Source organism: Plasmodium vinckei (assembly GCF_900681995.1).
Source record: "Plasmodium vinckei vinckei genome assembly, chromosome: PVVCY_06".
Taxonomy (NCBI): Eukaryota; Apicomplexa; class Aconoidasida; order Haemosporida; family Plasmodiidae; genus Plasmodium; species Plasmodium vinckei.
The window spans coordinates 690,597-704,990 of NC_051298.1; the positions used below are offsets into that span (position 1 = coordinate 690,597).

Sequence of the window (14,394 nt, forward strand, 5' to 3'; positions counted from 1 at the left end):
CACATATATGCGTGTAATATTATAATGATAAATTAAGAACGAACTTACTAATATAAAATATAAAAGGAAATATTAAAAAGTAGATAGTAGGAAAAAAAAAGTTGTAACCATGCAAAGTAGTGAAAAATGATAATTAGTGAGAGATGGTAATAAAATTGGCATAAACTTAAAGCAAAAAAAAAAGAGAAAAAGAAAGGAGAAATAAGCAGGTAATATATATATGCCTTTTGTTTATTCTCCTTTTTTTTTAAATATAGATTTTATATATGTTTTTGTAAAAAAATGAAACCCGAAAATGATTCATCCACGGATAAGCAGATTTATGACAATAACTTGACAGACCATTCCTATGACAGTACGGCTGTGAATAGTAAAATTTCTAGCAAAGCCATTCTTGTAAATCCTAAAATAAATTTTTTTGAGAACAGTAAGGATGATCTTGACAAAATGGAAAGGGAAGGAATCAAAAATCAGTCAGATTTGGATAGTGTGAAAAATAATGAATTTCCAAATTTAAGTGAAGATGAAAAAAAAAAACTTTTTTATAAAAAAGTAGATGAAATATTAAATATGAATAATTCAAATGATGATGAATGGATAAAAAGTGAAAATGACGAATCAGTTGCAAATAGTATAATTAGTGAAAAACATGAATATGATAAAAAAATAAAATCAAAAGACTTTGAACCTTGTCATGCTAAAATGAAAAGTAAAAAAAAAAATTATATAGACAAAAATATATTCAATGAATCATTTTGGAATTTTCAAGGTAATGAACTTCATAAAATTTTAAAAAAAAATAAATATGAATATACAAAAATGAATGTTACTATGGATAATGCATTTTATAAATATTTATATATATGTAAAAAAAAACAACAGAAAAAAATAATTGCAAAAAGAAACCAACTTTCCCAAATCGATGAAATCAACCAATCAAACAAAGTGAACGATTCTAATTTGATTACACCTTTTGGTAGCAATAAATATCAAACAGAATTTAGTAATAACGTTATATTGGTCGATACTGATAATGTTGAAAACTCTGAAAAAAATAATAGCTGGGTAGATGGCAGTAGTGAATCAGGTTCCCTTAGTGAGGAATTTGGCAGCAATAATGAGCAGTCAGAAAGTAGCGAACTCGAATTGTCTAAGGATATAAATTTTTTATATATAGAATATTTTATTCGAAGTAAAAAAATAATAAAGTTAAGAAATATATATAAATACATATACAACAAAAGAAATATGTTTTATTTAAAAGCCTTAGTATATAAAAATGTGTATATTTTGGATTGTACCAAAGAAATAAACAAAAGATACAATACTTTTGAAAATAAAAACCAAACTATAAACAAATATTGTGTGAATAACAATTTTTTATGTATGGCAATGAATAGTAATGAGGTAATCGTTTTTAGTCTAAGAGGGTTAGAATTAAATAGTAGAATATTTTGTAAAGGTAATTATCAAGACGATATTAAAATTCAAGAATTTCTAAGTACATTAATTCCAAATGAATATGAACAAAATTGTATGAAGATAAATTTTAATTATTATGAAAGTCCTTATTGTATAATCACAAATAATATAATAAAGAATATCCGAAATATAGATATCAATAATTTGAATAAGTTATGTATATGTACAGATGATTCTATACATATATACGAAATTGTAACTATGGAAAATTATGTTATCAAATATAAATATATTCATAGTTATAATGAAAAAAAAAATAACTTATTAGCAAATAATAAAATATGGCTAGCTTACCTAATAAATGATAAAAAATTCATATATTTTACATATTTTAATATTATATATATGAATAGAAATAGTAAAATGTTTAACAATAATATTTATACTATTTCTAAAGATATCAAATTTAAGTATAGATTGTTAAATGCTCAAATGCATAAAAATTTTTTATTTTCCTCTTACAATAATAAAGTAACTGTTTTAAAAGATGAGCAGCTCTACTTTGTCATTACATTTGATGTAACTGGTGAAATTGTACAGCCAGACAATGGGAAGTCACCAAATTTAGGGAAAAAAGGTGAAGACAATGCAAATTACAAACAACCCACACTTGCTTCTATCTCTTTAAAGGACAAAGAGGAGACACACTTGGAAAGTGATGAAAATGGAAGTGGAATTTCGGATAGCAATTATAATGATAATGACAAAAAAAAGGAAGAAACAGATTTTAAATCAGAGAAAAATAAAATAAATTTTATACCCTTTGTGTCTATATTAGAATGGGAAAATTATTTTTGTACAGGGTATGTGAATAAGCTTATTATTTTTGAGTATACTTCATCAAAAATTCAAATAAAAAAAAAATTTATTTTAAAACATAATATATATTATTTAAATTATAGTGTGAATAATATATTAATAATATATGACAAAACATATATATATATATATCAAATAATTATTAAAGATATGGAACTATCTTTATTTCAAATATTTTGTAAAACTTATGACAAAATTCAAAGTTACACCATTTTAGAAAATGACAATATATATGAATCATTTAGTAGTTCTATAAAATGTTCTGTTAAAAATATTAAAATAAATAGAAACGATAAAATAGCTCGATTTGTTTTTCCATTATTCAATGGCCCTAATAATAATAGTGAAAATAATTATGACGGAAAAAAAGGGACTGATGACTATACCCATTCCTCAAAAATCGGAAGCAATATAAACAATTTTTATATTAACCTTGTCTATCTATATATTCATAATAATAATAAAGTAGATATCATAGTTTTAAATTCTCTGATATATTTGATCTATCTTTTTTTCTATTACAAAAAATATGACGCTCTCCTCATTTTGATTCTGTACACCTACAACGTAAGCCAATATATGACTGAAAAGAAACACTTCATCTTGCTTAATACTTGATTTTTTTTTCTTAACATTTTTTGTTTCATTTGGTTCTCTCGCAGGGGGACATTTCGGCCTTGGCAGATCTTCCACTAAGGGAAGAGGATCGGAAAAACAAAATAAAGAAGTTGCTTTTTTTATTTTTTGAGATGAACATGAAGGGTATAATTGAAGGAAATTATGGAAGTAGTATCACATTAGACATGTACAAAGACAAACATATTCAAAGTAATGACCCCAATTATGAGTCAAATAATATTTTTGAAGGATATCAAAATGATGGTTCTTCTGGTTCATTAACATATGAATTTGATTCTGATTCTAAAAGTGCATCTAACAAATGTTCAGATAAAGAAGATAATTTTGAAAAAATAAAAGAAAATGAATCAATAGATAGTGGATATATATCAAGTGAAAAAATATACATAAAAAATGAAGTAGTTGATAAAATATATGTTGAAGAACTTTTAAAATTATGTAAATTAGCAATAGAATTAAGTATAAAATTTAATATAAATTTATATGAATATATATTTAACTTATTTAAAGTATATAACATAGAAAATATTTATTTTTATTTATGTGAATATTATATTATAAATAAACAAATATGTTTTACACATCATAGTTTAATAGAAAATTTAATTGAGCATTTTAGGAAGTTTTACAAGATATGTTCATTTTATAACGATATTTGTTATGACTTATTTTTATTTTTTTGTAATTATGTAAGTGAAAAATGGATTGAAAAGGATCAAAATTTGAATAGCAATAGATATGATGACAAGGTTACAAAATGGAAATATATAAATAAATATATATATTTTTTAAAATTAAAAAAAAAAAATTATAAGCATATAATTAGACAAAGTAGTGATCAAATAGGCGAAGAAAAAAATGTAGCATTATATGAAGATTTTGAAAAATATTTTTGTTATAAATATTTAAATATATGGAAAGGTTTGAGACATATTAAGAAGATATATTCATTTATATGTTTAATAAATAAATTTTGTAAAATTTTTGAAAATATTAACCTAGAAAATGTAATAGAAAATATTATATCTCTCTTACCTGTTCATATATCTTCATTTTTATATAGTAGACACAATGATGATAAGATTACAAATTGCGAATTTTTTTTATCTTATATAATTAGAAAGAAGAATAACTTTTTCTACAACTTTTGCAAAGACAATAATGTAAACAATTCAGATTTCCCTATATATATTCCATCATATATATATATCAATTTTTACCAAACTTATTTTTTATTTGATTATGTATATTCCGTAATATTCAAACTTCCATTCTCTTTATCTATAAATCGATATGAAATAAAAAATAATGAAATAGATTTTTGGATGTGTTTAAAATCAGAAGAAGAAAAAAATATTTACACAAATTTTGACATGAACAATGTGGAAAACTATTTTAGCATTTTTTTTATTTATTCCAAATTCTTTTTATCATATAAAAATTCATATTTTCATTCTATCATAAATCAAAATGTTATATTCTTTATTAATCACTTGTGTAGAAGACATACTGATTTTAAGGGAACCATATTTACTTCTCAAACTAACTTTAAAGAAAACAAATTCATGGATTCTTTTTTATGGCAACCATATTCCTTACTAGTAAATCAAAGTATAAACAAAGACATGGTTGATAAACATTCGAATAATACAAACTTGATAAGTAATATAGATAAAGAGAACATATTATATAAAAACAATTGTAATGTGAATTTAAATTATTTTTTTAACTTAGACAAAAATGGAATATTTATACTTTTTCAATTATCACTATCAGATTGCTTTTACATTATTAATAATATGTTTTATTACTATAATATGAGTAAAGAAGAAAATCTTATAAATAATTTTGTACATAATATTTGCGATTTTTATATACATTTAATTTCTACACTGATATATTATACAAATAATTTAAAAGCCATATTAAAAAAGACTTTTGATTCAGAAATATGTGAAGATTTTGTAAAAAACATTTTTTATGGAATTAGTCAATCAAAAGGAGGATTCTTTAAAATCAAACTATTTGTACTCAAATTTTTTCATTATATTTGTTCAGAAAAAAATTATATTATAAATATGAATATTCAAAATGTAGTTACATGGATTGTATTACAAATATATTTTATAACAAAAGAAATAGATAAGCTTGTTGATTGTTTAACATATATGTTGATACTTTTTTTTATTTTTGCTAAAGATGAAATATTTTTTGAATATAAATTAAATATTTATTTCATCAATTTTTTATTTCAACATTGTTTTTCTTTAAATCATGTCCAATATCAGAATAAATTACGAGCCCACCGAAGAATGTACAAAAAAATGTGTATTCAACAGTTTTGCTACTACAATGGCAAGAATGAAAAAAACCCGTTTATGCGTCATGTTTCATTTTTCTCTGTTAAAAAAAAAAATATGCTTGTAAAAAAAAATAAAATAATAAAGGATAATCATGTAGATTTGGGAAGAGATACTTATAGTTGTGACCTAGTGCAATATATTATTTTTCGAATATATAATCTCGACCTAGTTAACCTTTTTGGTGATACAACACTCGAATTGAATAGACGTAGAAAAGAAGCTAACACGCACATGGCTAGCTGTGATACTGAGAGCGATGAAAATAAATCTAAAACGACAAGGCGTGATGATAGTTTCAGTTTTGAAGACAAGAGAGAAACTATATTTAAAAACCAAGACAGTGAAGTTAACAACTTTTTTCTTACTAATAATGAAAATAAAAGAAGGTTACGAAAAAAACAAAAAAAGAAAACTAGCCATAGTGAAAACATATTTAATATGAACAATTATAAGAAAAACTTGAAATACATTTTATTGTTATATGTTAAAAAATTGATATTTATTCAAGATGAAGAAAATCGAAAAACAAGTAAAAGTAGTTTGAAGGATTATCAGAAACAAAATAAAAAACGGGATATAAATAATTTGTTAAAATATATTGCATTTTTTAGCTATATAAAAAAAAAAAAATATATGAACATTTATTTAGCTATATTAGATTATTTTTATTATTATAATCCAATATTAGAATATTACAAAAATCAAAATAATTTAACTAAATTATATGAATATGTATATTATAAAATATATTATTTTTATAATGAAAAATGTGTAAAAACAAAATTATATGGTTATATTTTTTATAGAGATCTATTTAAGCATATACACATTTTTAAAGACACCTTTTCCCATTACATATTGAACAGTTACTTTTATTTTAATAAAAAAGTGATAATGCTATTACAAAAGAAGATGAAGAAAAAGTTTGAACAAATCGAAACTGTAAAAAAAATGAATATAATACTAAGCAATAGTAAGTCAGATAGTATAAGCAGGATTGATGAAGGTAAGGGGAAAAATGGGCTATCCAATGAATATGAAAATAATGATAAGACAATCGAAAAAGAAACATATCAACGTTACGAATCGAGTAATAAAAAAAATAGTGATAATGTTATAGGACGAAATATTATAGAACTGTGGAAAATTTTTGTGAAAAAGCTAATTTATTGTAATAATTTTTCTGACCAATTAAGGCAACAAACCTATTTTTTGTTAATATATAAATGCAATATGCCTTATGCTATAAAAAAATATGTACATAAAAAAATATTTAGTAAATATATAAATCTTCTTTGCATGTACAATAAAGAAAAGGTATATAAATTTGTGAAATATATTCAAGCAGAACATTATCAATCTATATTTATAAAATACAAAATTATTAATGTTATTCTTTATATATATGAAAATAGTGGGGATTTTATAAAAATTACAAATTTGTGCTTAAAAGAAATCAAACATAAAATTTTAAAACTATTCTCAATTTTTAATATAAAAAATAAATATGAGTTTTCAAAAAATGTCAATTATGATGATATATATGCAATTAATTTTTCTAAAAAAGTTGACATATATAATTTTTATTCTATGCCTTTTAAAAAAAATGTATTAAAAAAATTGGGGATCAAAAAAAAAGAAAATACACACACAGGTTTAAGGGGGAAAGATATTTTTCTGAACAACCTATTTAAAGAAATAAATTATGAACATGGTCAGAACTTTTTTTATTATTACTATGTTGGAAAAAAACACCCTCATAAAGTACAAAAATTACATGATGAGAAGCAAAAAAGAAATGATATAACGGATGTAGACAGAGATAACAATAAATATTTTGGGAATACACCTGGTGATATAAAACGAAAACCTCAAACAATATCTACGGATAGTAGCGATAATGATGATGGTGCAGAAATAAAAAAAAAAGAGCATAGCGAAAATATATATATGAAGCATTTGTTAAATACAAAAAAAAATAAAAATATAGTTGACTTGATGAAATGCTATTGGATATATAATACCGAAGAATATAACTTAATTTTCTTATATATATACATGTTGACATTTATCTTGAAGAGAAATAAATATAAAAATAACAAGCTAAATGAATATGTAATATTTCATATAATTAATGAATGCCTAAAAAATATTATAGAAATTTCTGAACAAGTCATAAAAAAAGAGCAAAATAAAAATAAAATGGATTTTTTTAGCTACCTGTTTGAACAAATTTTGCTTTTTGTTATTAACATAAATTCTCATGTGCATACACAAAAAATATGCAAAAAATTGCTACATAAGTATAAAAATCATCAAATAAAATTAATTAAGTTACCTTTAATTGCTATTTTAAAAAAAATGATTGATGAGCACACATTTTTTAATGACAATTGTCAAATTGCCGAAAATAAAATCAAAGAACAAATCAAAACATATACAAATGGAAAAAAAAAAGGATTAATAATTAATTTTAAACCTGAACATACTCATAAATTTAATACCGATTTATATTATATATCATCAGCAACTGGAAAACATAAAAATTCTGACTATGAAAATAGCCAAAATACCTATTTTTCTACAAATGGTATTGTTTATATTAATAAGTGTGAACATGGATATCATTTTTCATGCTCTCAAAAATGTTATTTATGTGATGATTTTAAAAAATAAAAACAATATCTATCTATGATATTTGTTCATATTTAATATTGTCCATGTGCTTTCCAAGCCTTATTATTTTTTTATTATTTTTTTTTGTGTGTGCATGTGTATAAAAAAATATACACATTGGTACCATAATTAGTTTGATATGGCTTGTTAAATTAGTTTTTTTTTCTTGCCAAGTCAGGTATTTTATGACATGTTAAGAAATATTAATACATTTTTTATCCCAATATATATACCCTACATTTTTCATTTATTTTTTATGTTATTTTTTTTAAGTTATAATGCCCCATATATCATTAAGGTATTATATATATGATTTTTCTCCTTTTAATTGTGCAATTCTTTTGTTACTTTTTTGGTATTATAGAAATTGTTTTACAATTATAATAAAAACGGAGACAGTTTTTAATTTATATTATTTTTCGTATGAATTTGTCATACTTTTTTACACTTAAAAAAAAAATTAAAATAATGAACAACCACATTTAAAAAGAGTATGTGTTGAAACGAATTTGAGACACAGTTACATTACATAAGTACTGTGTGAAATCAGTAATTGTGCTGGCTTATATTTTATCTTTAAACCATTAAGAATAATACTACTACTATTATATATATATATATGTGGCTACACATAGCTTATATAAATTTTGCCTTTTAATTCGTTCAGCTTTTTTGAATATTATAAAAATATACCAAAATAACCTTATATTTAAAGCATGTTAAAATGTTAGCATTTATTTGAAGAAGCATTTTTATTCGAAATATTTTTTCATTGAAAAGTATAAAAAAAAAAAGTTATTTACCAGATTGTTGTATGCATATATGTAACATATATAGATTTATTATATGCTTATCAGCTTATTTAATTATTTTAAAAAATTCGAAATAATATATTATTTATGGCTAAATATTTTTATCCATACTTTGTTATTATTTTATTTTTTTTTTATCTCATTTCGTGAGATTAACAAAATTAGTGAAATGCTACAAGCATAAATACTTCATGTAAAGAATATGATAAAAAAAATATGTGCTTATAATAAAAAACTATGATAAGTGTTTTCATTACGATTTATTTATATATTATATTTTTCTAGCCTCTTAATTATTTTGTCACTCTCAATATATTATGTGCACTAATAAAATAAGGGGTATATATATATATCATGCATATTATATAATAAACAATTAGGTGGGAAAAAATATATGTAATATAAAGAAAGGTATATATATAAGCATATAATATTAATACGCTTAAATAAGTTATAAGCGTGTATAAACCAGTTTTAATAAGGAGCTTCAAAATATGTATAAAAATCGGGAAAAAAAAATTTATTTTTTAACTGATTAATTGTTTATTTCCTCCTTGTGCTTGTATTTTTTTTTCTTTTTTTTTCATACATATGATTTTTAATTTTTCAAAAAAATATAATTATTTCGAAATGATATTTTAGCCCTTTAGAGATATTTTTTTTATTATATAATAAATAAATATTTAAAAAAAAAGGAGGGAAAAAAAAATTATTTATATGATAATTTCCCCACACGTTTTATGTATATACTTATCAAGGAAAACGAATAAGTAAGAATGAAAAAAAAATATATATATTACATTATGTAAAGAGAAATAAAAATAAGCATATTTTATTTATCTAAAATAAATACATTATTTTTGCTTATAACTATATGGTGAAAATAAATCGTGAAATATTTTTTACATGCATATATATGTATTTTTTTTTTATGGGAATACTCTTGTATGGTTATGCAATGATGATTGGTTGTTATGAACTCACATATATCGATACGCTCGTATAATTCTTTATATTTTTATTTCATTTCATTTTATTTTGTTTCATTTTGCTTTGTTTTATTTCCCACTTTTACAGAGTTAACAAGCTCCTTTCCACGCTGCACATATTGCTAGCTCACCATTTTATTAAAAAAAAAAAAACTTACATATATTACCTGAACGGTCATATAAAATAAAAAAAAATTGTGAAAAAATGAAAATGAATATTACTTTATTATTGGGGGCCCTCTTCTTATTAAATGGTGTATTAGGAAAATCAAAGATATCAAAATGTGTATTTTACGATAAAAGAAATTCTGAATTAAAAAATACTTTTTATGTTCCAAGAGATGATGTTAATATGTATAAAGCTACTATTCAAAAATTACTAACCAGAGAAATTAAAAATTTAGATCAATCAATAAGTATGAGTGATGATGAGAGTAATAATAATAGTGAAAGTAACATATCCAACTTTGATGATATAAAAGACAAAGGGGATGCAAAAAAACGTAAAGAAATAGAAGAAAAATTAAAATATATTGAAAATTATAGAAATTATGCTAAAGATATTTTAAAAAATGTTGAATTTAAATGTGAGGATGTAAGTGATCATGAATCTAAAATTAAATGTAATTTATGTATATATACAGAAATTATTAATAATAAACATATAAGACAAGGACAAGTTGTTCAAATATTTATGAATGAGTGTATATATGGTTTTTATTATTATGATAACATCAATCAATATACTGAAAGTAATAAAGCCGTTCAAGCTTCAGGGGATATTTCAGAAGCTAAACTTGATGACATATATCTTAACATTACAAAAGATATAACTAGTGGTAGAACAGACCAAATTAATTTTTTCAAACAAGGAGCTAGCAAATACCACCCAGTTTGTTGTGTAACTGAATAAAAGATATCTCTCTTTTCAAATTATAAAAAATAAAATTGAAAAAATATGAACAATTATGAATGTTCAGAAAAAAAGTGTACATAACAAAATGAAGCAATTGTTTTTTTCTTTATTTTTGTAAATTATGAAAGGCAAAAAGTATAATTACCAAAATTGCCAAAATTACCAAAATTACCAAAATTACCAAAGTTAACAAAGTTATAAAAATTACCAAATATATTGCATTTCCCCATTAAAACGAATATACAAAAATTGTAATATGGAACACACTTATATACAAACTTTTAATGAAAGTTCAATGTATTGTCTGAAATTATAAAATATGAACAGTCACCAAAAAAATAAAAAAATATATACACATATGTATATATATTCTGAACAGGCAATAATGTTTTAAACAAAAATAAAATATATCTTTTTTTTTTTTTTTAATAATATATACTTATATTTTTTTCTATAAATTGTCTGGGTGTTTATTTTTTTATAGCTTAATAGTTGGCGAGTTTTATTAGCCCTATTCACCCATTACTATTATTCTATTGTTCTATTTTTCTAATATTTTTTATTATTTATTTTTTTCAACCTTATTACGTTACTTATTTAATTTTTTACAATTTTTAAAAATACATTGCATGTTCATAACTTTTTTCTTTACACTTTTTGCAAATTTTAAAAAGTGGAATGTTACATATGTATGTATACAATCAGACTATAAATTGTGAAAAGTGAAAGTTTATTTTTACAAAAAAAAAAAGGAAGTAAAATTAGTAAATAATAAAGCGGGATAAGACAAATAATCACAAAAAACTATTTTATATAGTTGCACACAGCTACTAATTTTGGTATTAAAAAGGTCTTTATCATCATATATAAATATATTAGCTTTATTTAAGCATTCCATTTTGAGCTTACATAATAACAGTTTTGATATGATCTTCTTTGCTAGTATATAAAAGTTTGTGATTATATTTTAGCATTATTTGCTCCTTTTCCAATTGTGAAATTGTTTGATCAGCAAAATTAATACCTGAATAATTTTCATATGTATGATAAATTGTTTCTATAACGGTAATCGGAATTTTAAAATTAAGATTATATATATTGTCTAATATATTATTATTAACACCAAATAAATCGGTTGTATTATATTGCTTGTTCAGGCAATAAAAATTAATATCTATAAAATATTCTATTTTTACTAAATCGTTTTTAAATTGTGGTATAATCTGTTCATTTAAAATAAAAGTAATATTTTTATTTGAACAATATAATGTAGACACATTTTTTTCAAATATTATTTTTGTATTTGTAATATTACTATAATTTAAATCATATTTATCATTCGAATTTTTATTAAATTCATATTCATCACTAATTGTTGAATTTCCTTTTTCTATAATATCAGTATCATCATATAATTTATTTGTTGTTATATTTATAAATCTTGTATTAATTTTTATTTTTTCAACTCTTTTTAAATATATATCTGCATGTATTACATATATATTTTTTGCTTGCTCAAAATTCATATTTATATTTATAATACTATTACGATTAAATATGTTTGTTATTTTGTTTTGAAATTTATCCATTAATGTAACTATACATACATTTTTATTATTCATGTTTACTTTATATATATTCATAGAATTTGTATTCCCATTTTTATTTTTTTTACTTTTTAATACACCCATATAATTACCATCAAACTCATCACTACATTGGTTGTTATTTATTTCGTTAGATAAATCCATTAAACTTGGAATTTTGTTTTTTATTTTTTTTCTATTAATATGTCTAAACATATTTTCTGTCCTCATATAATTTAATATTGTATCAATTTTTTCAATAAATTTATCATAGTATATTATTTCATCTTTTTGAAACCCAATTTTAGGTTCTTCCCTTTTTTCATTTTTTTGAAAAACAATTTTTGGTTCCTCACTTTTTTTCTCTACACTATTCATGGACATATATTGTGATGCAACCTGATCAGTAATATATTCATTTGTTTTTTTATAATCCAAACCGGTTTCGATATCTGTATTGTTACTATCAGATGATTCACTATCCTCATCACTATAGGGTACTATATAATTATTATTATTAATTTTTTCTTCGATAAAATCAGGATCATTTTCATTATATGAACATTTTACATATAGATTATCAAACCATCGTATTGGCATATATTTAAGTCCGTTAAATTCAAAATTTTCATAATTACAAAAATAAAAATTATGTAAATCTTTATCACCATATAAAATGTTATTATTTAAGTAGGAATCAGAATTTTGAGAGGGTTTCGATTTTTTTTTTTTTCTATTTTCTATATCATGCATAGTAGAACTACTTTCCAATTCCTTTTCTTTTTCACTCTCTGTTTTTAGATCTATATCTTTATTTTTTTCACTTTCAAAAGGTTCTGGATTTATTTGGTTAGTAAGGGTAGTGGGTACATCGATAGACACATCATGCATTTGCTTGCCTTCCAAAGTATATTCACCATTTTCCATAATACTATGATTATGATTGGTTTGAGAAAAATTGCTATTATTATTCTTGTCTATACAATTAGTATATGCTAATGTTTTTATAAAATTTGTAAAATCGGGAAAGTGGGTCCTCTGAAGAGTGTTAGCATAATAATTATGATGATATATTAAATAAAAAAATAGATGAATAAAATAAAAGTAATTATAATTATTTACAATAAAATTGATAAGATGTAATGGAGAATCATTTTTTCTTTGGAAACAGATGTTATATATACAAAGTAAATTATCTAAGTTTGCTTTAAATTTATCATTATAGATATAAGATGGTATTATACAACTATTAAATGGAGTTCTTTCTAAGTTAGTTATATCTTTAGTGTTCTTATATTTACTATTGTCTATTTCATTAGTATTAATAATATAAACTTCATTTACTTTAACTCGAAAATTATGGAATATATATTTTTGATCACCTGTTTTTAAGAATGTTTTTAATCCATAAGGTTTAATAGGAAAATTAAAAAAATCAAGAACAGGTGAATTTGTATATTTAGCTGTTAATATAGTAATAGGAAAACATGCTTCATATTTTTTTGTTTCATATTGTTTATTATTTTTTATACAAACCCTTTTAACTGATTGAACATAAAGAAAATATTTAAATTTTATATTCTTTCCATTATATGTTGGAGGAATAAACGGCGGAATAAGCAACTCAAGATTGTAAATATATGTATGATTATTTTTTTTAAAATTAATACCACTTGATAAAATAATTGAATTTGTATAGAATATTAAATATTGATTATTATAATAATTCTGTCTATTATAAAATGGCAAATTTATATTATTTTGTTTATTTATTAATTCAGGGGCACACACATTTATTACTTCATTATTAAACATGTACAATCCATATAAATATATGACAATAAAATCTATTTCTATATTTTCGCTAGATTTTTTTGGACCATTTAATTCAAATACTGCTTTAAATATATCACCACTATGTGTAAACATTTCATCTAAATATATTTTCAGGGTTACTTTTTCTTCACCCTGTTCCTTTGTATTTTCATTTGTGTTATCATCTCGTTTATTTCGAAAAAAAAAAAAATTCATCAATTTGGCTTGTTAAATACCAATGATAATAAATCACACTCTTTTTTTATTACATACAATTTTATTTTATTCAAAATTTAA

At 21.9% G+C, this 14,394-nt stretch overlaps 3 protein-coding genes across 3 annotated transcripts; 2 read left to right on the plus strand and 1 right to left on the minus strand.

Moving 5' to 3' along the window:
* Positions 1 to 282: 282 nt before the first annotated feature.
* PVVCY_0601880 (conserved Plasmodium protein, unknown function) lies at positions 283 to 7,979 on the plus strand (the record flags this gene model as incomplete). The annotated part of the gene is made up of 2 exons (XM_008627328.1): positions 283 to 2,868; positions 2,964 to 7,979. The coding sequence occupies 2 exons, from the start codon at positions 283 to 285 to the stop codon at positions 7,977 to 7,979; spliced, it is 7,602 nt and encodes a 2,533-aa protein (XP_008625550.1).
* Positions 7,980 to 9,985: 2,006 nt separating this feature from the next.
* Positions 9,986 to 10,693, plus strand: PVVCY_0601890 (conserved Plasmodium protein, unknown function; the record flags this gene model as incomplete). The annotated part of the gene is made up of 1 exon (XM_008627329.1): positions 9,986 to 10,693. The coding sequence occupies one exon, from the start codon at positions 9,986 to 9,988 to the stop codon at positions 10,691 to 10,693; it is 708 nt and encodes a 235-aa protein (XP_008625551.1).
* A 908-nt stretch (positions 10,694 to 11,601) lies between these two features.
* PVVCY_0601900 (conserved Plasmodium protein, unknown function) lies at positions 11,602 to 14,313 on the minus strand (the record flags this gene model as incomplete). Its single annotated transcript, XM_008627330.1, has 1 exon — positions 11,602 to 14,313. The coding sequence occupies one exon, from the start codon at positions 14,311 to 14,313 to the stop codon at positions 11,602 to 11,604; it is 2,712 nt and encodes a 903-aa protein (XP_008625552.1).
* Positions 14,314 to 14,394: the final 81 nt, after the last annotated feature.